General features: G+C 33.4%; 1 protein-coding gene across 4 annotated transcripts in view; it reads left to right on the top strand.

Annotated features, from left to right (window-relative positions):
• FER (tyrosine-protein kinase Fer) overlaps window positions 1-23,077 on the top strand; it is a 132,500-nt gene extending 109,423 nt beyond the window's left edge. For all 4 annotated transcript variants that reach the window (XM_089239241.1, XM_089239243.1, XM_089239242.1 and 1 more), the window contains 5 exons: window positions 1,657-1,870; window positions 4,657-4,780; window positions 13,094-13,245; window positions 15,953-16,075; window positions 22,624-23,077. In XM_089239241.1, coding sequence (XP_089095367.1) covers window positions 1,657-1,870; window positions 4,657-4,780; window positions 13,094-13,245; window positions 15,953-16,075; window positions 22,624-22,763 — 753 coding nt within the window. In that variant the 3' untranslated portion in view covers window positions 22,764-23,077. The remainder of the gene's footprint in view (window positions 1-1,656; window positions 1,871-4,656; window positions 4,781-13,093; window positions 13,246-15,952; window positions 16,076-22,623) is intronic.
• Window positions 23,078-24,913: the final 1,836 nt, after the last annotated feature.

Below are 24,913 nucleotides of genomic sequence, written 5' to 3'. Positions count from 1 at the left end.
TACAGACATGTATATGCCTTACAATGGTTTGTCGCTTCTTTAATACTGCCCATATTATGTATAATAGTTTATTCCTTTGCAATGGTTTGTCACTTTTTCAATCTTTCCAGTAATTGAAGAAAACCCGGGCAGCACCGGGAATTGTAGCTAGTATATATAGCACACAAGAGATATGGCACTTTATTCACGAATCATTGATCCTAGAGGTATACTTCCAGTTCGAAAAAGTTTCCAAATAACTTGTAGTACTTAGATATGTCATTCATGTTTCAAGAGGTTGTTTGGTTATTAAAATAAAAAAATTAACTTTTTATACAGTCTCTGTGTGCCCCAAACCCAGTTAAAAAGTTGTTGCCCTGTCTCTCTTGATGCCAACAAAGGAGATTTCATGTTTCTAGGTGGGGCGTGGTAGCCCAGGTCGATAAGATACTTGCCTAAAGTACCAAAGGATGTTTAGAGGTGTCGCAAGTTTGATACCCGGTTCCTCCTTGTCAGAAAATTTTCTTGACACAGGGGTACAACAAAAACAGCGACATGGCCGCAGAAAAAATTGCTGTCACAGGGAGTCCCCCATCGAGGGGTTAGCGCACCAACCTCTCGAGGAGTATAAAAAACAGCCTGCTGTTCGGAATCGGTAATAAATTGTAGGTCTCGGTCTAATTAGTCCTCGTGTGCAGAAAATGACCGTGGTGCGACAAAAATGATCAAATGATGTTTCTAGGTGCATATTTTTTAAGTGCATATTCACTGAGATATTTGAATTTGAAAAACAGAAAAAATTTGAAACATTTTGGAACAATTGCGCTTAGTGGGTGAACTGACCATTTCCACAAAATTAGAAAATGAAATTTCAAGATTCAAGTGTTTTTAGTAATTTCTGAGTATCATCTTCAGCATTATTCTCAGAATTGCCAGAATTCACGTAAAAACCACTTAATTTCATCCTTTATCACTGAGATTCACTGGTTTCAAACCTTGTCTTCTATCTGTAGCGCAACCCTTTTTTTTGTTTAGTGTTAACCCCAATATGTTTATCAGTTTTGTGTGCCTATATTATTAGCATAAGCAGAAACAGGCTCCTCAAATAAGGGAGGGGGTGATAGTACACCTCGTGTCTATGCCACACATCCCTTGTTTTATGTGATTAATCTGTTTAGGAAAATAATTGCATAAGATGAAATCACATAAAGTTTGTTGAATTTAACATGGGTAAAATAGGGATGGGGTTTTCTTCAGAAAAATAAAAAAATTGAGCCCAACTTCCAGCAGAAAAATATATTTTTTAAAATAAATTATTTATTCAAACTTTTTTAAATAAATTTTGTGAATTTAAGCTATATGAATGCATTTAATTAATACTTCTTACTTCTCTGTCTCTTCACTACTTCTGCTTATCTCTAATGAGTGGGGATGATTTTTTCTTCTTCGAGGTAATTTCAAGATATAAAGAGTTTCGAGATACAGAGGTTATACTCTGTAATTATACTGTAACAGGGCCTTCAAAACAAATATGCATGTATTGGTATTTTTGGCTTTGAAGTATTTCTAGTTAGATTTACTTCATATTGAATAATTGAGATAATTTTCTTGATGCCTCCATTCATCTACATTTAACAAAATATTTAGTGTTGAATGTTCTTAATTTTTTGTGATCAGGGTAATTTTGGAGATGTATATCGAGCAGTATTAAGAACATCTGGTGTAGATATTGCTGTGAAAACATGCAGAATGAACTTGCCTGATGATCAGAAAAAAAGGTTTTTGCAAGAAGGTAGAATTTTGAAACAGTATGATCATCCTAACATTGTGAAATTCATTGGAATATGTGTTCAGAAGCAACCTATTATGATTGTGATGGAACTTGTGCCAGGTAATAATAGTTGAAATTTTTTAAAACATTAACACTTTTATGTGGGGGAATTTCAGCCATAATGGTAAAAGTGTTTTTTCCCTTCCCCTGGTTGCAACACTGGTGCAATACTATATATATTACAACTGTGTTTAGAACAAGATTTTTGTATGTGCACACACCCTTGTATTGTTGTTTTTTTATGCTGCAGCCAGATAGGTTCAGGCATTCCTATGACATTATATAATGCATATGCACACTGTATATACAGTAGGTATGCTACAAACTGTATTTCATTCTTTGTATATGTGTATGAACCCCTTGAATAAAAAAAAATGCTTGCTACTGCAGGAAGTCTGCCAACCAAGGGATTAACACACACATTTCTCAGCTATGTATGTCAAAAAAAACCAGTACGTTGAACGCTGCTGTTTATGAAATTGGCAGTAAACTATAAGTCCCATTCTAATTAGACCTTGATTTTGTGTGCAGAAAATGGCTGTGTTGCGACGAAAATTATCAAGTGATATTTATGAATCCAGAAAAAAAATAGAAAAATACTCCAATAAGATTCTCTAAAAAGAGAAAAATACTCTATATAATAAGTAAGTTGTAGTTATTTGTTCAATTACTTCGTTTTTTGTGATGTTTCCATGAATTTTGAAATCGTGAAATGCTATAATTAAGGTATCATTCTGCCATGACTGTCTATCGTTTCCATTCTGTGAGCAAATTTCCCACATGTTGGATGATGTCATAAATTTCATATTTTTAAGTATTTTTTCCCCTTTATCAAATAAAATTGAATTTTTTCAGGAATATTCATGTCAATTTTCAAGTCATTCTGACATTCATTCTTTTTTTACAGTGTTTTGAAATCAGAACCTTAATTATGATCACTCTGTATATCATAAATCATCACTAATTAATCTGCATTATTTATGCTTCATTAAATGCATTGTATTCACCTAATTTTTATTATAGTTTTTGCAAAATAGCTTCCTAATTAAGCATACGGAAAGTAACTGGAGAAAACATCTTTATATATTATGTGATTAATAACAACATTGAAAGAATTTTCAAACACGAAGTAATCCATTGTGTTAACCAAAAAATAATTAAATTGCAAAAGTTGGTTTTTGTTAAAATGTAAGAAATATTTATTGATTGATTAATATGGGAATAGTGTTAATTACATTAATAAACATTTTATTTTGATTAATTATTAGAAGTTTGAATGATTTTTCAGAAATTTTATTGTTTTTAATGTTAATACTATTTAAAACAAAAAAAACCTGGTTTAAACCAAAAAAAACCAGTTTTTTTACCAACCCTGGTAAGTATGTAAGCTGAGTTTTTCAAACAACTATATTCTTTCTTGTCTGCAGAGTATCGTTACATCAACGTTTCACTGTAATTTAATGCATAAGTTCACAAACTACGGCCCACAAGCCAATCTGATACATTGGATAATTAATTTGGCTCACTGTGCAATTTCAAAAAAATTTAGATTTACAAAAATACTCCAAGATGTTTGGTTAAACCAAGGGTGCACAACTTCCAGCCCCCAAACCATAAGCACTTTAACTGAGGTTGAGAGGTGTTTAAGGCTCCCCCAATAATTAATGAATATGCAATGCAACGCACCACTCCCACTCCTGTATAAGGGCTAGAGTCCCATATATATGGGACAACCAGAAACTTTCAGCCCCTGAGAGTGGGCCACCAAGAGAATCCATCTGGCTCGCGAAAAAGTGTTTTTAAGAAAGTACCCAGTGCTTACAACATGATAAATGTATCTGTTTGTGGCCCGCAAGTTGTTTCCAACTCTCATATCCAGCCCGCAGACTGAAAAAGTGGCTGCCTGGGTAAAAGATAAACACAATCAGATTATATAATAATGCACTATTGATTGTGGTGCAGTAGTAACTATGCAGAAATCATTGCAGCATCAATTGATAATTTTCAAATTTTATCCCTGTGTTTAATTTTCATGCGGCCCGCAAGCAGAAAAGTTTGAACTTATATGTTGCAGCCCAAATCAGAAATCGGGAGGGGTTATCCATGACCTAAATCAAAGACAAACGTAGATACTTCCAGTTGATTTAACATTGCATACATGGGTCGAAAAGAGAATCTGTCAAAAATAAAACAACTTTATCAAAATATTTTTTGTTTATTTTTTTTCAATCAGGGGTATTTGTAACAGCTGCTCAGGAAAAATGGTAAAGTTTTGTGAATTATTTTTAGTTTTTAGAACTATGAAAAAGAATTAATCAAAGAACAGTAATTTTACTTCTTGTTCAATGGGAGACTGTCACATGATGAATTCGGTGACATCACTTGATTTTTCAAAAAGAGTAGCTTGAAAACTGGTAATAGAGCTCCCCCTGCAGTAAAATTGTTCATTTGTACTCTAAAGTAGTAAAACCACTTTGGTAAAAAGAAGAAAAAAAGAAGGGGAGGAAAAAGTTTACTTTTTTGTCTCAACTATTTTCTTCTGGGAACCAGGAAAGAACGCTTCCTCTGGGACGCATGATCCAAATTTTCATGCTTTCTTTTCTGAAATTCTGGGTATTTGACACACCATAGCGCATCATTGGCATTTCTGCATGTAACTTGACACAAATAAAAGAAATTTGTATATCAATTAATATTACATAGTTACTAATACTGCATATTTTGTAATGGTATTTAAACATAACTAATCAATAATTTATTAAAATTTTCTGATCCGTTAAAATTTTTAATCAATTCCCACCCTTAGTCAAAGTTAACAGTAAAAATTGAATGGTGTATCTTTTCAGGAGGATCTCTCCTCAATTTTTTGAAAACTCACAAGAATACATTGAGAACCGAAGATGAACTGAAAATGTGCTTGGAAGCAGCTTGTGGTATGGAATACTTAGAGAGCAAAAATTGTATACATCGGTTAGTATATATTTTTAAAATACAAATACATGGGCCATCCCAAGCAAATTGCCCAACAAAGTGGCTGAAAAAATTTTCCTATAAAAAATGTGGATGTCAAATATAACCAAAATACCCAATATAAAATCATATATCACCAAAAAAATTTAACAATATATAATACAATGCCCATATAAAAGATTATGGTTGTCTTATCTAGATTATCATTATCATTGCAGGATTATAAAGGTTGAATGTGTGTGTGCTAGAATTTTGTTGAAAAATTGATTGAAAAAATACTATGATGTTATGGAATGATAAATATTTTTTGTAATTTTTTAGACCACCTAAATTTCCTTGTAGCACATTGTTAGTGTGAGATGCAAATCAACATTTTTAATTTCTCAACTGCAGAAGATGATAAATGTGAATTTGCCATTATTTACTTAAATGAATCATGATTCTATGAAATCAGTTCCAATGTCATGAAATGTCCATGTCTATTGGATCAATTCCAATGTCCCATGATCGACATCTTCAATGGGAAAACTGGATGGGACTTCTTTTTTTTTTTTATTAATTTGACAATACACAAATATACATATGAAATTGAGAGCGCACACAAACAATAAAGACATCTGTGTGGCCCTAAGGGACAATTGTCCAGGAAGCCTATAAGATTTATATCTTCTCTGTTTACACAAGCAAAATAAGAGGGAAAAAAATTAAATAAGAAAAAGTACATTACAATGTTATTAGGTTTTCTATTTGCATGAAGACATAAAGCAATGAGATAAAATTTATCGGAAAAAAATATATAAAATAGACGATTGTAATTTCACAATTGTGAAGGTTTTGCAAAAAGTTCAAGAATTATATATATTGTAGGTGATTCAGTGTGCAAGACATAATTTATGTGATAGTGTCTAGATATGATATTAGCAGGACATGAAAATGAAATAGAGCCCCAAAAGCAGAATGTTTCGCATTGTTCTGCAACGAGCCCTCGGCTGACTGGAGATGTTCTGGAGTAAAAATCCCCATAATAGTGTTTTCTTGCACTTCTTCTTAAAATACTTCCATATTGTTCTGCAGTAGCGGTATTTGTTCTGCGACTTACGTCACAGATTTTATTTTAGCCTATTCTGCTTTGGGGAATAGAGCAATCAAAACATTTCATAATGCTAGGAAAATATCATTATCATTATTTCAGACGTTTTTATACTTTTTGTTAGTGTTGTTAGTTGTTTGGTACTCCGATTGGAAAAAATTCATTATTTTAGGTGCATTGAAAGAGAAACTTTTCTGGAAGAGATGTTTTTTAGTTTTTGGTATTTGATATTCGTTTTTAAGTCTTACCGAGGTTCTATTTGTTTTTCTCTGTAACCATTCGTTGTTTCTTGTTAAGAAGTTAATCATTCTGTAAATATATAGCTGTCTGCAGGGCTGTCTTAAGAGCATCATGGGCCCCCAGGCCAAGTGGTTTTTTGAGGCCCTACAAGGTAAATTCTGAAAAATTTCAATCAAATATCATTTTTGTGAGGCCCTCTTTTCTCTTGAGGCCCCCGGGCCATGCCCGGGTGGGCCCATGTGTTAAGACGCCACTGGCTGTCTGATGTTAAAAATATAGCTATTTATATTATTATTGTTTTCACGATATGTGTCCATTATCATGCTTATATTATATATGTTGCTTGGTTTTCAATGTTAGTTCAGTATGCACCTTCCCAAGCACATAAGCCATAGGTTACTATCGAGAAAACCCAAGAATAGAAAATATCTTTTAGAAAGTCTACAATCTATATATCAGGACTGTGTGTAATCTAAGTTTTTTGACAAGTTTGTTGCAATGAGCGCTCCATTTTAGGTCATCTTGAATGATTATTCCTAGATATTCATACTCGTAAACTCTTTCTATGAGTTGACAATTACAGTTATGTTGTTCCTGTGGGTGACAGCTATGGATTTTAACATGAATTTCAGTGTCATGATGAATGCTTCGTGTTTTTATGCATTGATATTTTGTTTTACTAATGTTTAGTTTAAGTTTATTTTTGTCATCCACTTATTGATATTTCTAAGGTCATTTTCAGTTTTTATTAAAAGATTAGTTATATCGTCATCTTCTATATATAATGCTGTATCGTCTGCAAATGAGATTAGCTGTAAAAGTCATTTATATAAATTAAGAATAATGTGGGACCCAACACTGATCCCTGGGGAACACTTTTTTTGGTTTCGTGGTAATCGCTAATTTTCTTATTTATAGTAATAGCTTGGTGTCTATGTAAATAATAAGTTTTGAACCATTCAAGTGCATGTCCCCTGACTCCAGCCTTATGTAATTTTATTGTTATATATTTAAGTCTACGTTATCAAATGCTTGTTTTAAATCCAGATAGACTATTATGCAATATTTGTTATTATTATAACCATTATTTAGATAATTACAGACTTTTAATATAGCCATTTCAGTATTTTTGTTTTGCTGGAATACATACTGGTTGCATACAATAAAGTTGTTATGGTTTAAGAAGCTAATTAGTTGCACATTTATATGTTTTTCAATAACTTTTGAAAATATTGGAAGAACTGAGATTGGTCTGTAGTTAGCCATATTATTAGGATCTCCTTTTTTGTTGATTGGATGTACGAGGGAGAACTTAAGTTCATCGTAAAAATGACTTACTTACTGAAGAATCAATTAGGTTTTCCAAGAGAGAGAGATATCAATGTATTATAGTGCAATAATTTTCAACATTTTTGGTGTCAGCCCATCATACCCACTTGATTTATGTCGATTTAAATCATTTATTAAGTTTTCCAAAGTGGGTATCTCGATTTCCATGCTGACCATTGTCCTAATATTGGATAATGGTCTGTTAGTTGAGTTTTGAACACATTAAAATTTTGTGTAGTATTTTTCTTCGTTCTATAAAAACATGATCAATACATGTGCCTCCTACTTCAGTTTCTCTAGTAATAGATTCCTGTAAGGACACAAAGCCACCGACAGCCATTATATCTAAGTAATTAGAGATTTTGTTATTGTTATCAAGTATATTTATATTTATATCACCAACAATTAACATATTTTGTCTTGTGTTTTGAATAAGTATCTTAAGCTCATCATTGAATTGGGATGTGGTGAAATAATGTGTGCTATAGAGTAATAACACATCAACATCATAATCTGGGAAGTTTATCCATATGCTTTCTGCAGTTTTGAATTTGCTAGATTTTTTAGTACTTCTAAGAGCTTTATTTACATAACGACTCCGCCTGATTTATTGTATGTTCTACAATCAGAATATGAATAGTAGTCAGTAATGCATTCATAATTAGTAATGTTATAATTGAACAGTTCATCCTCCTTCACCCATATTTCTGAAAGACATATTATATCTATTTGAACTTGTAGAGATTTCAAAAATGCAAGGAAAGTATCAAAGTTAGATTTTAAACTTTGTATATTTACAATTAGGAAATTTATATACTGTTTAGAATTTTGAGAGTAATTAAAAAACTTATCTACATCAGTCAATTCCTCCAGAAAATTTTTGTTCTGCTCCAGTCCAGTATTATTTATATATTCATTGTTCGTCATTTCTGTTCAACTTCCTGAGGTCTTCCTCATCTCTAATTCTCTATACATGGTTGTTTTCAGTTTTCCAGAGGAAAATTTTCCCCTCTTTTGTCCAAGCATAATTATAATCATAGGTCCTTTTAAACTCTCTGACCAGGTAAAATAGATGCTTGCTCTCCTGGGAAAGATGCTCATTTATATATACCCTGTTAGATTTGAAGTTGGTATCAATTTTGTCAGCTTTAATTTGATTCTCTTTTGCCGTCTGTATCCACAGTCTTTTTGAATCTTCATTCATGAATCTCACTATTATGGGGTTGCTTTTGGCTGAATTTCTGGTAGGTATTCTGTGTAAGTTTTTTATTGGTGTCTCTTCCTGTATGCCAATCTCCTGTTTTATAGCATCGACAATTTCTATAACACTTTCTGAGGCTGTTTCAAAAACACCATTAATCTCAATATTATTTTTCCTGCTCCTTCTCCCAGTCGTTTACTCTTATTTTCAGCTCCTTCATTTCATCCTTCAAGTTTTTATTTTCTAGTTTCATCTCCTTATTTTCTTTGTCAATTCGCTCTATATATATTTTCATGTCATTAATTTTTTTTCCAAGTTCTTCCATGCATTCTGAGTTGTAGGTTATGGCTTTTACTATCCCACTCATTTCTTTGCTAGTCTCTTCATATTTTTCCTTTAGATCTTTGATGGGTTTATTAAATGAAGCTTTCATTTCCTGTCGAAGATCTTGAATCATTTTCTGTATTTTATCCAAAGAGGGGCTGGAATCAGCGCTATCCAGGTTGGTCTCCTTCACACACTCAAAACACAAAAACGCCTTTTTTTTGTCCTCAATATTTTTCTAAAGGCCCCTCAGTTGTTCCTGCACAGACAAGATGTATAAATCGCGAACATTTTTTACATTTGAAAAATTCTGATTCATCTACAACGGAATCCCTTCACTTCATACACTCCATGTTCACTATGGTTTTCACCCTCAGATTTCTGCACTAGATGTTGACACTATCGTTCTTTGTTATTATCACATGTGATTATACTTTGTCACATATATTAATTTTAACGCATGTTTTTCTAATAATTAAAGGTACTTGTTTGGTTCATTAGTTTAAAAATTCTCACCTTTCATTCATTTTCTGGTAAATATAAATCCAAAATAAAATTAAATATAGAGAGCACTTTTTAGCGTGTTTGTTTACATTGGCGGCATTGCCAGATTATTAAATATGGATAGCTTACTGGAGAAGCTATCCATATTTAAATGAATCACAACCATAGTTTCATTGGCAGTGTATTTTATTTTTTTTTACTGATTTATTTTTTTTATACTGGGTTGCTGTATTTTGACTATGAAAACCATATTTTTATGTGCTTTTTCTGATGTTTTCTTTTTTAAAAATTGTTTCTTCTTATTTTTTCTTTATTTTTTTGTCAGCCACTTTGTTTGGAAATTTCTCTGTTGTGGCTTGTGATTTTGTATTTGTATATCTTGCACATGCAAAAGAAGGACATGTAACCCAGATCAATAAGTCATTTGTCTACTGCACCAATGAATGTTCGAAGATACCAAGGGTTTGATATTCACTCACTATTTGTCAAAGCCTTTACTGACACAGAAGTAAAATAGAAATGATGTCAAGACAACCCTGTTGTACATTGCTGCCACCCACAGGAACTTCCTTAAACCAAGCAGTTAGTGCACCAACTCCTCAGGGAGAGACATGCAAAGAAAAAAGGGTTTGGAATGGGCTGCACACTATTGGCTCCCAGTCTAGCCAGCCCTTGTGTACAAAAAAGTACTTCGATACAACAAAAATGATCACCATGAAAATGGTTCTTGTGTGAATAAGAATCATTGTATTTATTTGACTTTGTGTTTTCTAAAGTCACAGCTATATATACCTTTGATGCAATTTCAAACAATTAAGGGGTCTCATACCTTGTAACATAGTTTTGAAAAACTATGCTCCAGTAATTTGCTAAACTATGCTCTAGTAATGCTCTAACCATTAGTTTATTTAAAATTATTTACATGTATTTTTGATTATATATGCAGTCGAACCCTATTGTTGCACCAACCGTGCTTAGCGGCACAAATTTTCAGTGAACAATTCGTCTGTATAGGGATTATAATTTAAAAAACCTGTTTTTGCACCAACTCATTATAACACCAACTGTTGTTTGGATGTATACAAAATCAATGTGTAAATTTCCCAAGAATTTCCACAACATTTCTTTTCCCATCATTTTGCTTTTGTTTTTCTTTTCTGACAGGAGTTGAGGATTTATCCTTTCCATTCCACTGTTATCCTTCAGCATGACAATAGTTTAAAGCAAATGACTTGAAGAATAAAGAATAGTGTGGTTGGGGGTCTTAGAAAGCACATTGAATACCTAAACATGTGTAGGGACCAAAGCAACCAATGTATTTAACGAAACAAATTTATTGAAAAGGGAAAGTGTGCAGTGATCGCACTTCACCAGTTTGTTCAAGGTTGCTAAGAAAATTTTTTCAATAGTGCATGTTTTTACTTTGCTGATTACTACATTTCATATGAACTATTTGCTCCATTCAAATCATGATGAAAGGTTTTGTTCTTTCAATATCTGAAAAACAGGAAATTTGTAATTTAGCGTTGATAAGTGCATGGTCGCTCATTTTGGTTCGAACAACCCACGGTTCTCTTACGAGTTAAATGGTGTCACTATCCCAGATGCAACTAGGGTCACCGATTTGGGAATTCTCATTGACGAGCGGCATAGGTTTTCTGAACATTGTTCAGCGGTGGTCAAAAAAGCGAATAGAATGCTCTGTCTTATTTTCAAAAAGGTCTCTTCGCGTTCTTCTAAAGTCATTCTTCCGCTTTTTCGAGGCTTAGTTCGTCCTGGACTGGAGTATGCTGTAAGGTTTTGCAGACCATACCTACAGAGGGACAGAGACTTGGTTGAAGGGGTGCAGAGAAGAGCTACGCGTGCCCTTATTGGCACACAGGGCTTGAGTTATGAAGAGAGACTTCATTTTTTGAATATGTTTACATTGGATGAACGCAGGTGTCGAGGAGATATGATCGAAGTGTTCAAAATTTTCAATGGGATGGATAGGATGGACCATGAACTTTTAGTACACCGCCAGTCGACTGCTTTTACAATGGGACACCAGTATCGATTGGTGAGGGACAATGCAAGGTTAGGGTGTCGCAGGGAATTTTTCTCTAATAGGGTTGTTAATAAATGGAATAGTTTACCCCCGGAGGTAGTAAATTGTAGCACAATTGACATGTTTAAAAAGAAATACAAACATGTTGGGGTAAATCGAGAAACTATCCATACTTAGAATAAGACAACCATAAGTATTCTTTATGGGCATTGTGTAATATTTTATCATGTGTATATATTGTTTATAATTTTTGTTAATTGCATTTTTAATTGGGTTGCTGTATTTTTGAAATATATGACATCCATATTTTTATGGGCATCTTTTTCTCAGCCACCTCGTTGGGCATTTTGCCTGTGTGGCGTTGTATTTGTATAAAACCAATGTGGACTAAAAGCAATGTCACCTTTATTTCCCTTTGTTTTTTTTCTGTACTTATAAAATGTTTTGCTAAAATTATACAGAATTAAAATTATTTGAAAGGTAAGTACTTTTTCTGTTAAGTTTCCATCAAGAGATATTTAAGTACAGTTTTTTTACACAATTTTACAAATTTTCTCATTTTAAAATTGAATGCATATAAAATAGATCATTTTATTTATGGATTAATACTAATAAAACACTGTGATACAGTAGTTCATATAATAAATGTGTGAATTTATCTAATAAAAAGAGAGCTGCTTTGAAACGCTATTCCGACTATGATCTGATATAACACCAAACTGATTATAGTGACAAAATTCATTGGGATGGATGGTGACATTACAACAGGGTTCAACTGTACTATTTTGTGTCATTATAAAGTTTTATGTATCTCTAATACTTAATTTTTGCAAATTTTGAAGAAAAAATGCAATAAAAGCAGCTTGCATGCATGATAAAATACCATGACATCAATGTAATTGAATAAAAATTGATTCAGTTTATGAAAGGAAGTAAAAGATTGATATTACATTTGGCAGTCTTATTTAAAATTAAGTTTTAATTTTAAATAGGATTGAGTCAATGAAATTTCAAACTTTTGCTTCATTTCGTAAACTGAACCATTTTCATTATTTTAAATTGATATTTTTATTCAATTACATTCATGTCATGGTATTTTATCATGCGTGCAAGCTGTTTTTAGTGCATTTTTTTTGTTGAAAATTTACAAAAAATGAAGTGTCCAAGATATGTAAAAGTTTAAACCAGCCTAGGATAGAACATACAATCAAGAACATGCATAAAAAATTTGAAATAAATGAATGGTTAAATAGTATTTTTTATGATATTTCTATTAGAGCAAAGTTTTCACGATGCTAAAAGGTATGAGACCAGGGCCGTCTTAAGAACATCATGGGGCCCCGGGTTGAATGATTTTTCTAATGCCCTGCCACATATTCTCAAAAATTTCAACCAGTTCTCATTTTCGTGAGGTCCCCACGGGCCGTGCCCAGGTAGGCCCATGTGTTTCTGTTTGATAAAATACTTTAAATAGGTGTATTTATATTTCACATATGTACTTATAATATGCAGGAACTGAGACTTAATTCATTTCTCAGTATGTGTTAATATTGCAATTTTCTTATTTAACCCACCCAGAGACCTGGCTGCTCGTAATTGTTTAGTTGGTCAAAACACCATTGTCAAAATATCTGACTTTGGTATGTCTCGTGAAGAAGAAGAATACACTGTATCTGATGGGATGAAACAGATTCCAATTAAATGGACTGCTCCAGAAGCCCTAAATTATGGTCTGTACATTTATAATATTCATTCTGTGTTTTTATTATGTGTTCTGAGCCTTTTCTTGTTGAGAATTAAAATAATTTTCTTCCCTTCCCTTGTACGAGACTTTTTTTCACAGGTTATTTTTCATTTTTCAACTTACTTTCATTCAGATTACAGCATGTTTGCTAACAGTTTATTTATTAGAATGAGCTCCTTTATGAGTTGACAAGTTTGACGATATGTATTGCTTTTGTGCTAACTGGACAGCTAGGAAAAAAAATTAATGTCATAAAATGTCATTTCAGTTAGATTATTTTTCTGGAACTATGGGTCGTCTTCAAATGATCACCTTCAATTAACATATTAACGTCAGATGTTTCATGAATAAGAGTCACTTGGGCTGAGTCATTGCGAGTTTGACATCATGTGTCATGATGATGCCATGGACTCCGGCCTATGGGCCAAAGGCGGGCTACAAAGTTATTTTCATCTAGAAAACGTAGGGCCATCTGAGCAGTATCATTGGTCCCCTAGGAAAAAGCAATTGTACCTACAAATTGGATGCAATTGATGATAATTGCTATGCTAGGTCATCTAAATGTGTTTTTTGGGTTCGGTGTTGATTTATACACTGGTTTTGAATTTTTTGATGTTTTGGTGGTCCTCGAGTATAAAGGGTATTATTAGATAGTTGAGACGTAAACTAAGCATGCGAGAAAAAAAGTTTTGTGGCAATTCAAATAACTAACTTTGTATCTGCAAGTGGAATAATCAACAAATGATAATTATCCTTCATCCACCAAGCACAGAATAATCTATTCACTTTAATGGCCATTTTTTTCCCAAATGTGAAACAATCTACAAATTCATGTGGGTAAAATAAAACATTTGAAGTTGTGCATTTTTTTCACAAAGTATCAACCATGGGTGGAGATACGGGTGGGCATTGCCCCCCCCCCCCAAACAACGTCAAAGGTGGAGTACTCTGATCTAATGAATATGTGTATATATGAATTGACATCATCATCGTGTGGCCCCAGCAATAATGACAGTGCCTCCTCAGACTTTCAAGTCTATTTCTGCCTATGGTTTCAACCTTTTCCATTATTGTTTAGACTTTTCTAATTGGAATTCCTAATGTGAATCCAAACTTTAAAAACAACAATTTTATAACCCATAATAATCAGTTCATGGCAATCTGGACTTAAGTATAGAATGCCAAAGACCTCAAAGCTGTAATAGTTTCTCGTGCAGCATAAATGTATTGTGCATAAATCGCCTCATAGCAGCATCAGTGGATAATATTTTTATTTTTAATTTAATGCACTCAATTACATTTTTTCAATTAACAAAAATCTGTTAGAATATGATGGATAACTTTTAAAAAGAATATATTGGTAAGTTTCATGAACTCCTGCTATTAACAGATCGGCCCTAACAGAGCTTCCTTCTTATACATCATCCCGCTAAATCCAATAACAATCTAAGTTGGATAATACAGTGTAACCTCTAAATGATAGACACTCATTGGACAGAAATTTTTGTCTGCTAAAAGGGGGGTGTCTGTTAGTAAACAGTAAAATACATTGACGAGCCAATTGATGGAATTCAAGACGTTCTCATTAATGGGATGTGTCTGCTAATGGGGAGTATCTATTATAGAAAGCTCCACTGCACCTGAGTATGACATAATGATGTTCATTAGCATTCTTAAACTTTAATTTTGTTGATTAAAAAAAATCCAAAATAAGAATGAAGTACGGGGTGATTATAAAAAAACTATCCCGACATATGGGCCCCTAACTATCATACCATTCACAGAAACTGAATGAAATTTTGGCATAAGGTATTTTGAAGTATGCGCTCAAGAATGATATGGAAAACAACAGTGTCACTCTAACAGTTACGGTTACAGTGAGAAAATTTCGAAAATATCAAATGGCAACACCAAGTTTTTTATATTGGAATGCGATCTCCATACTGAAAAACACTAAATAGCGTTGGAATGGCACCTGTAGCACGAAAATCCCCGGAGCTAGGCAAGGAAAAAGTAAAAAGGACTTTGCTGTGCACCAGAGCATTAATGTTCGTTTCATTCGTCACACCGTTTATTCGGCTGAGATCCCAGCCTGATTAGTCCCCCACAAGGTCATGTGGAAAATTTGTGAAACACAATAAAATGCTTTATTTTATGCTGCTTCTCTGTCCTTATTGGTTGTCCTCACTTTTAGCCTATCTACCGTCGGTGATTTTCATGCTACAGTTGCCGTTCGAGCGCTATTTAGGGTTTTTCACAATGGAGATCACATTCCAATACAAAAAACTTGGTGTTGCCATTTGATATTTTCGAAATTTTTTCACTGTAACCGTAACTGTTAGAGTGGCATTGTTGTTTTCCATATCATTCTTGAGCGCATACATCAAAATACCTTATGCCAAAATTTCATTCAGTTTCTGTGAATGGTATGATAGTTAGGGGCCCATATGTCGGGATAGTTTTTTTATAATCACCCTGTATCTGCTACATCAGCATAAGTGAAGCAACTTCAACATCATTACTTGATTCATGATCTCAGAGCTTGACTGATTCATGAATAAATTCATTAAAAAACATAAACACAGTATTTATTCTTAGTTTCTGTAATTTTATATTGATCCAGTAATTTTATCTTTTTTCATAATAAATGCGTATGAATGACACTGATGGTTTACTTTTTTCTCTATTGTTAGGGCGTTACACAAGTTTGTGTGATGTTTGGAGTTATGGTATATTAATGTGGGAAGTATTTTCATTGGGCAGTACACCATATGCTGGATGGTCTAATAGCAAAGCAAGAGAAATGATTGACTCAGGTATATTACTGCAAGATGTCAAGTTTTGTCCATGTGTGTCTTGTTTCTTGCTTTAGTTAAAAAAAATCTCTCATACCTCTTAAATAAATTGCAATGAGTTGTTGCACATTGATTTTATTGTTCTCAGGATATACAACCATTTCCTTCTTTCATAATTTGCACTTGATACAAGTTTTGAGTTTTGAAAGCGTGCTTCCATTTCACACATGCACCTCAGAAACATTCCTCTAAGGAATTTAACTTCATTGGCTGAAACTCATTGTGGTTGTAGAAGAGGATTACAAATGCAGCAGTATTTAATTATATTTCATTAAGATTAGGGTCTACTAAGACCGATGGCCTCTTCATAATGGAAGCGGACAGGGGCTCTCCTATCTTTTGGTCCCAGATATGAATTTATCTCTCTTTTTTTTTCCACTGTAAATTTATTATAGAGGAGTCTAATAAAAGATTCTTACTTGGGGATCCACCGGAGACCCCAGCCTATGGAGCAAGATTCTCTAAAACTTAAATTATTCGTATTCGATGGAGGAATCAAACAAAATGAAATAATGCACAGTCTTGGCCAAAAATAAAAAGAGAGGGTTTTGAAAAGTAATTTTGAAAAATTCCAGCACCTCAGGTTATCCGGAATCGCAAACTTTCAAGACTCCAAGACTCTAGTGCAGTGTGTTTCCCAAGGTGGGTGATGGAATGGTCCAAGGGGGCGATAGAACCTACTGATTTAACATTGGGTCCTATGGGTTTACTTGAGTTGGGGGGCGATGAGAGGAAAAAATTTCTGATGAAGGGGGCGATGGAACAAAAAAGTTTGGGAGACTATGCTCTAGTGCATAGGTGCCAATGCTTCCGATTTACCCGGAAGCCTTCCAATTTTTCAGCCATATTAAAATTTTCCAGTCGGAAATCTAATTCTTCTGATTTTTCGTGTCTTCATAAAAAAATCCTCAAATTGAGCTTTGTTTGAATAGAAAATCCCTAAAGAACGTTCTGCCAGTCCTTGCAATTTCAGGCTGACCCCGTTTTCTCAGGAAAAATATGGGGAATGAAGATTTCAAGTAAGAAAAATCTGTAATTGTCACCAAATATGATGATTAAAGCAAGCAAAGTGGCTAATTATTGCTAAAAAATCAGGACAGGGAAAAATGTGTCATGGAAAAACGGGATTTATATATGGTCACTCATTGCAATTTCAAAAAGTCCCTGGTTTTGCCTTTTATTTGTTTTACGTTTTCTTTGGTGCAGTATATAAAGGAAAGTCAAAAGACCAAAATTAGTTATTTTTGTAAAAATGCAAACAAAATAATTTATTTCTATCATTATATGTCAGTTTTAAATTTTAAGATTATTTATCAATACATCTTCAGTTAAACCTTATTAAGATGTATTTGCTTGATATGAATTTTGCTTTATTACAAATTTTTGCTTGAGCCGGAGTTGCTGTGAGGGCTCAAGCACTTACAGAAATTTGTAGACCAGGTCCAAGCACCCCCAGAATTGATTTATAAATCAGAATTTCCTTCATGAAACTCAAAATGAACACTTACTGGTTAGAACTACTTCTGATGCCCCTTATTAAATATCTTTCATGTTGGATTGGGAATAGTGGTAATACAGTAAAACCTTGATAAGTCGTCACCTCATGTTATCGAAAAATTATGATTGCTTAAGTAGAGTGACGACTTAAGTGAAGTGCCGTCAATTTCAATGTGAAATATTGTGAAAATCGTATAAATTTAAACTAATATAACATTTATTAAAATATGAATCAAAATTACAGTATTAATAAAATCTATAGATAGCAAAAGAAAAAATAACAGAAATTCTTTTGATCTCTTATTACTTAACTTATTATGGTAAAATATACTGGTAAACTTTAATTTATACTAGTACTTTTTATTTTAGACAAATCATAGCAACTGTTAGAATAGTTAGCTTTCTTCACAACAGAAATATTGCACATTAATTTAATTTTACATATACATGAAATTTAATTTTAGTTTTTTAATTCTTCATCAGTAGTTCATGATACAGCTGCAAGGTAATCTGGAATACAGGATCCACTTTTGACTTCGGGGGGGGGGGTGTGCTGGGCAGGGAAGAATAAACATTAGAAGACCTCAACTTTGGAAAGAATGCCTGGTTTTTGTTTAAATTTGTAGCCCTAAATTAGTGGGGGTCCATGCAGAAATCAGGTTTATCTCGAAAAGTCCCTAACCTTTTAAAAACCTTAGTCGGCAAATGAACTTCCCCAGTGTAATTTTCGTTACTTGAACTGTCCCTTTTGGGTACATAGGCTTTTATGGTGACTTTTAACCATATGACAATGCTGTTAACAAGCCCACAAGCCCTTTTTTAGTGGGTGTAAAAATAATCTGTTCCTCTATCTCAAACTTTTTCATGATGACAAGTTAACAAAAATTAGCGACGAGTAAACGATGGTTTAATAACATTGTTGTCTATGAAAGCTGGAAGGGCCTGAAGAAAAACTATGACTTAACTGGGGTGACGACTTATTAAGGTGACAACTTAACGAGGTTCTACTGTAATTTCATTTAATATAAAAATTACGCCCATGAAAAATGACACTGACTCTCATTTAAGACAAAATGATACTTGCATCTTATATGATAGAAACCTGGTTCTTCTCATCAGGGTTTCTTCCTAGAAACAAATCCATTACAGGGCTTCTCAATGACTGGTGACCCTGCCTTCCTGGTAATATGATTCCTAATAGTCTACAATGCTCTACAACATTGTAATTGGATGTTTATTTTTTGCCTTGCTTCATTACTGAGCTAGATTTGCTCATTATTTTTTTCACTATAGGGTGCCATAATCTTTTTTATACATCAAGAGTTTGCCCACTTTACTGCAGATAAACAAGCCCAATTTGCTGAGATTATGGTGGAAGGACCTTCAAAAAATGGAGATAATAATTAGAGTGATTTTTGAAATGTGATAGGTGTTAGACTGAGATCTCACTGTATATACAATAGATGTGTCATACTCATAAAATCATGAATACTGTTATCATTCAGGTATTGTTATCACTTTTGCAAAGTATGAACCAGACCTATATTGCACCATAGGGAAAAACTTTGTATATAGTTATCAGGACTTTGGTTTATGTTATAATTTTTTTTTTTTTTTTTTTTTTGCACACTTTGAAGCTAAATGTGAACCATACTTTTTTCCTCCTCTCTTGTTGACAAACTTTTCCCTGCTCATTTTGCAATGTCCTAATTGGATCATGGTAACTGCTGTGATCTATGTACCTGTAATGCTGCTTCTGCAATGGTGGTATGCTTAAAGTGGTAGTAAATAACAAGTAAGGTAAAAATATCAGTTCTTGGTCAGTTTCAGTTGACCAGATTTACAGTTCCTCAACCAAAAGACTTACTCAGGGATCTATGAAACATACTGTGTATTAAAAGGGTATTGTAATCCACATTAAAAATTCTATTCCTTACAATGATTGAATTAAAAAATGAAATCACTATCTTAGCTTGAAGAAGAAAATCCTATTTTAGAACATGTTTATATATATTATGATTTTTAAAAAGAACTTAAATGAGATTAGGTGGAATGTAGAGGCATGATCAAACATTTTGCAACCAATTTTTTGTAAAAAAAAAAAAAAATTAAGCTGTACTGTTTTTGCCACAAATAGGATCATATTATTTGCTTCTGGGTTTATTTTAGATAAATATATCAATTGTGTTTATATTGTTTGATATATTTATTTCCCCAGTTAATACAAAAGAATTTTAACATCTGAATTCTCAGAAAAAAGTAATTGTCACGTAGGTGTCTACTATAAAATGATCATTGCTGGCTCAATGTTTATTTTTATGTAAGGCAACAATTGCTCTAACGTTCATGACTTCTACTGTGACAATATGTTACAAACTATTTCAGCAATGTGTTATCACAATTTTTTAAATTTTACGGCTATGAGACTATATCAGAGTGAACGCCAACATGACAATTTATTGTCTTTTTTCTGAAAATTCAGCAGATGCTGTGAACCAAAAAGAAATTTGGTTGCTTGAAATGTGACTATATGTGCTGTTAGAAATTTTTTTCTGATGTGTACTGCATTATTCCTAGAGGATAAGAAAGTGCACTGAAATCATTTTGGAGGGTGCAAGTTTGTAAATAGGAAACAAGCACAGTATCAGTTCTTTCTTTCAGAAAACTTCAAAGGAACTGAACTTGATAAATATTTCACTTAGTTATAGAAACAAATCAACAGAACAAATGATAAGACTTTTTTAAAAAGAAAATTATAATTGCAATAGGACTGTGATTATATGAGCTTCGATTAACTAAGTTTTGGGTTTTCTGATGTACTTTTCATAAATTCATTTTTAAAATCAGATTCAGTAAAATGGCATATTAAACGTCTAGCATCGCGGCGAACTCGTTCAGAGAATGCTGCAAAGGAGAAAAAATTTCACGTGTAAAAGAGCTTCATTGGTTGTGAAGATTTCACTCTTAAAAAGGGTGATATCTCCCTTTGGAAAAGGCACCGGAATGATCGGGAGGAAGACAGAAAAGCTACAGATATACACATATAACAATGTGATTTTGTGGGTTAACTTAGCCGGGGGTGATAGGAATTTAATTTTTTCTTGATTAGACAAATGTCTTAAGCCTAGTGCTGCCTGAAGCATTTAAAAGTGCCAGATGACAAAAAACATTGAAAGACAATTTTTTAAATCACAGAGTAAACTGTAAAGTGTAAATATTTTGCAGTACTTCATGTAACTTTGCAAAATTCATTTGATCAATTTATTGCACTGTACAGTAATTATGAATAAATTTTGTGCAAACAGAATTTCCACCATTTATGGCTTTATTTACTTCATTTAATGCCAAAATTCTATAAGATTATCTAAGGTTTCTGTTATTTAACTTTGGTTCAGTCCACATCAGCTCAGATAACCAGGTTGCATTTTTTTTTTTTTTTTTACCTTGGAAAAAAAAGAGTATTCGCAACATGAAAATATTCAAGATTTGAGCAACAGTGAAATTTAATGTCAATTATAGATTTAGAAGTAATTTATGATAAATGATTTTAAAAAATTTCTATTTTGTGTGAATTTTTTCTCAAATATGAATACAAGGCCTCAACAGGCAAAATGCCCAATGAGATAGCTAAGAAAAGGATGCTCATAACAAATATGGATGTCATATATTTCAAAAATACAGCAACCCAATTACAAATGCAAACATAAAAATTATATATACATGATAAAATATTATATAATGCCCACAAAAAATATTTATGGCTGTCTTAGTCTAAGTATGGATAGCTTCTCAGTTTGCACATGTTTATCGTATTTCTTTTTAAACGTGTCAATTGTGTTAGAATTTACTACCCCGAGGGTAAGCTGTTCCATTTATTAACAAACCCTATTAGAGAAAAATTCCCTGTGGCACACTACAATCTAGAATTGTCCCTTACCAATCGATACTGGTGTCTCCTTGTTAAAGCAGTCGATTGATGATGCATTAATAATTCATGGTCCATCCTATCCATCCCATTGAAAATTTTCATCATATCCACTTATCACTTATCATATAACACTTCGATCATATCCCAACACCTGCGTTCTTCCAATGTAAACATCTTCAAAAAATGGAGTCTCTCTTCTAACTCAAACCTTGTGTGCCAACAGGGACATGTGTAGCTCTTCTCTGCATCCTTTCAACCAAGTCTATGTTCCTCTGTAGGTATGGTCTCCGAAACCTTATAGCATACTCCAGTCCATGACGAATTAAGCCTTGAAAAAGCAGAAAATGTATGATTTTCATATGAAATAAATTTAAATGCAATATTAAAACCTTTGAATTATTGGCATATTTTGTCTTGGGGGGGATTTTTAAAGAAATTTCAGTTTTAATATTTTCACATTATTATGTTTCAACTCCAGCTTCTTCAATGGCATATAAGCGAGGTTTCACTGTATTTTTTTTTCATCCCTGTAATTGTATCGCCTGAAATTTTATACATGTATATGGTAGAAACAAAAATTGTACTGTGAAAAATTTAGCGATATGAAGATAGAGAATGAAGAAATAGCTAAAATGGCTTAAGTGACAAAAGTGCTAGTGCTGCTCACTTGTTCATTAAAAATATAGGCACAAACGATAACTAATTGAAGAAAAAAACACAAGATGGAATTTATGTAAGATTGAAATAGAACCTATGCAGTGGGTCATCATCAGGAGGAATCCCATGCATGGTTCGAAAAAGTATTCATTTCTGAAGGGTGGCTATGCCTAATTACACTAAAAATGCCAATCCTGGTTCGTTGACACCTGCGTTCTGAAAAAATATGTTGGACGAAAAGTAAAGCCACTCTTCAGAAACACCTGCTTTTCTGAACCATGCATGGGATTCCCCCTGATGACGACCCGCTGCACCACAGATTCTACTTCACTCTTGCATAAGTTCCGTCTTGTGTTTTTTGTTCAAATAATGATCTTTTGTGTGTATATATATATATACATATGCACTCTAACCTATTTAATTGCAGGTTATCGTCTCCCTTCTCCAGATAAAACACCTGGGTGTGTTTATGAACTAATGCTTCAATGCTGGGAGTATGATCCGGAACGAAGACCACATTTTTTGGACATCAGAAATAGATTGGAGAGCATTTCTGCAACCAATTAAAATAAACTTCCACCAGCTTTTCTTGAAGATCTGAATCTACACTTTGTATTAAACTTTACCCCATTTCTTAAAACATTTAGATTTAATTTTTCATTACTTGAAAAATTTCGCATTGTTTATTTCCTCATGGCTCATGCGATTAATGAAATTTTTCCAAAAAAAACTTTTCCTCTGCATGTTGTAATATTGTTTTTATTTTTCTTTGAGCTATTGGAACTAGTTTATGGGTTTGTTTCTTCAGATCTTGAAATCATTGCAAAAATATATTCATGTTAACTGTTTACTTGTTGTGTCAGTTATTTTCTGAGTATTGTAAAAAAAAAAAAAAAATGATAAATTAAGTAATTATTAAATTATTATAAAACTGTATGATAAATTAAGCAAAAAAATTCCTGTTATTTATTGGTTGTACTTGTTTGTGATTTTAACAGGTTTTGAAAATAAGGGGGAAAATGAATGTGTGTAGCATATAGGGGTGTATGCAGGATCAAACTTTAGAGAGAGCACAGTGGGTTTGTGGGAGGGGCACAAGGAATTTCTTCCAGAGAATTTTCAGTTACTAACTAACTATCAAAAAACATTTTAAATTAACAGAAATTGATCAACTGCTTTACGATCAAGGACATAACATTGTGTCCGTGTCCATGCCAGTGGAATAAATTCAAACAAGTTATCTCTGTTTTCTTTCCTTTCTGCTTTGTTGTAACCCTATGAAAAAAGTAGTTCTTTTTACCTCAGTTTATTTCTATACTCCTATTAGTGATTTTTTTCCTCACATATGAAGTATCTTGCTATCATATACGTATAAGTGAGAAAGAGAACGGGTAAGGTGAGGGTGAAGAGAGAAATCTACTTCATACGTACTCTCTTATCAACTTAAATGTACTTCATACGAACTCTCTTATCAACTTCCATGTACTTCATACGTACTCTCTTATCAACTTAGGGGTCATTCAAGTATTACGTCAGCATCAATGGGGGAGGGGGTTTCTGATTTGCTGACTTTTGATGACAGGGGGGGAGGGGGTTTGGATGATGCTTACGTCATCAACCACCATTTATGAAAATATGAAATATTCTTAATGGAATCTTATTCGGTGCGCCAAAAACAGAAAAAACCTTTTGATAGTTATTGGGCACCTGAACTAACATTCTCCCTATGATAAGTCCCCTACAGAGCCACTTTAGTGTTTCACCACTCTAATGGTCATATTCACCAACACAGTTTAAACTGCAATCGCAGGTGAAAGGATTGAAGATAAGATCAAAACTAATGATTATAGGATTATAACCAATCCGTGTCAATCGCTAATCATTTAACCTGCGATTGTAATTTAAACTGTGTTGGTGAATACGGCCGTAAATGTTTCACGGATCCTTCAAGTGCTCTGGAAATGTGTCCAGGCCGCTTAAATGCTCTGGAACTTTGGAATGCATCACGCAAGTAATCCATAATTATGCCATGGATCAGTTAAGTGATCTGGGAATGTTCAGCGGGTAACTTGAGTGATGTAGAACCACACTTGGGGGGGGGGCGCTTAAGTGCTCTAAAACTGTGCCACGTGTCACTCAAGGGATCTCTAAATGTGCTACGGATCATTTAAATGTTCTGGAACTGTGTGGCGGGTTACTTAAGTGATATTTGAATGTGAAAGTGATCTTTTGAGCCCTACTTCAGTGATCTAAAAATGTGCCATGGACTACTTTAATGCTCTGGAATAGTGCCACGGGTCATTTAAGCGATTTGCAAATGTGCTGCTTAGTTCATTTTTACAAAGTTAGGTTTGAGGGGGCAAGCCACATCAGAAAACCTTCAGGGCCACATTTGGTCTGAGGGTCAAATGGTAAACCCTTGACCCCTTTATGACTTAAAGGGTGGGGCTGCAATGAATTTCTTAAAGATAAATTTTGAGTTCTTACCCTTCAAATAAAATTGAAATTAACAGAAATCGATTATAATAACATTTAAAGGTATTTTCTTTCAAAATTTTAATTAAAACATTTTAAAAAAATGTTTCGCATTAAAAAAATATTTTTTTGTCTGGGGGAAGGCACACAAGCCCCCTATGCCCCCGTGTACGTTTTTCATCTCACCAATATGCGTTAGGAGGTGGGGGGCAGTGCTGACAAAATTTTTCTGACAAGGGGGG

The sequence above is a fragment of the Pholcus phalangioides genome, unplaced genomic scaffold (genome assembly GCF_987345545.1).
Source record: "Pholcus phalangioides strain wild (caught in Gottingen) unplaced genomic scaffold, Ppha-v1.0 ptg000011l_1, whole genome shotgun sequence".
Classification (NCBI taxonomy): domain Eukaryota; kingdom Metazoa; phylum Arthropoda; class Arachnida; order Araneae; family Pholcidae; genus Pholcus; species Pholcus phalangioides.
The sequence above is the reverse complement of the archived record's forward strand: the minus strand, read 5'-3'. Positions and strand labels throughout refer to the sequence as shown.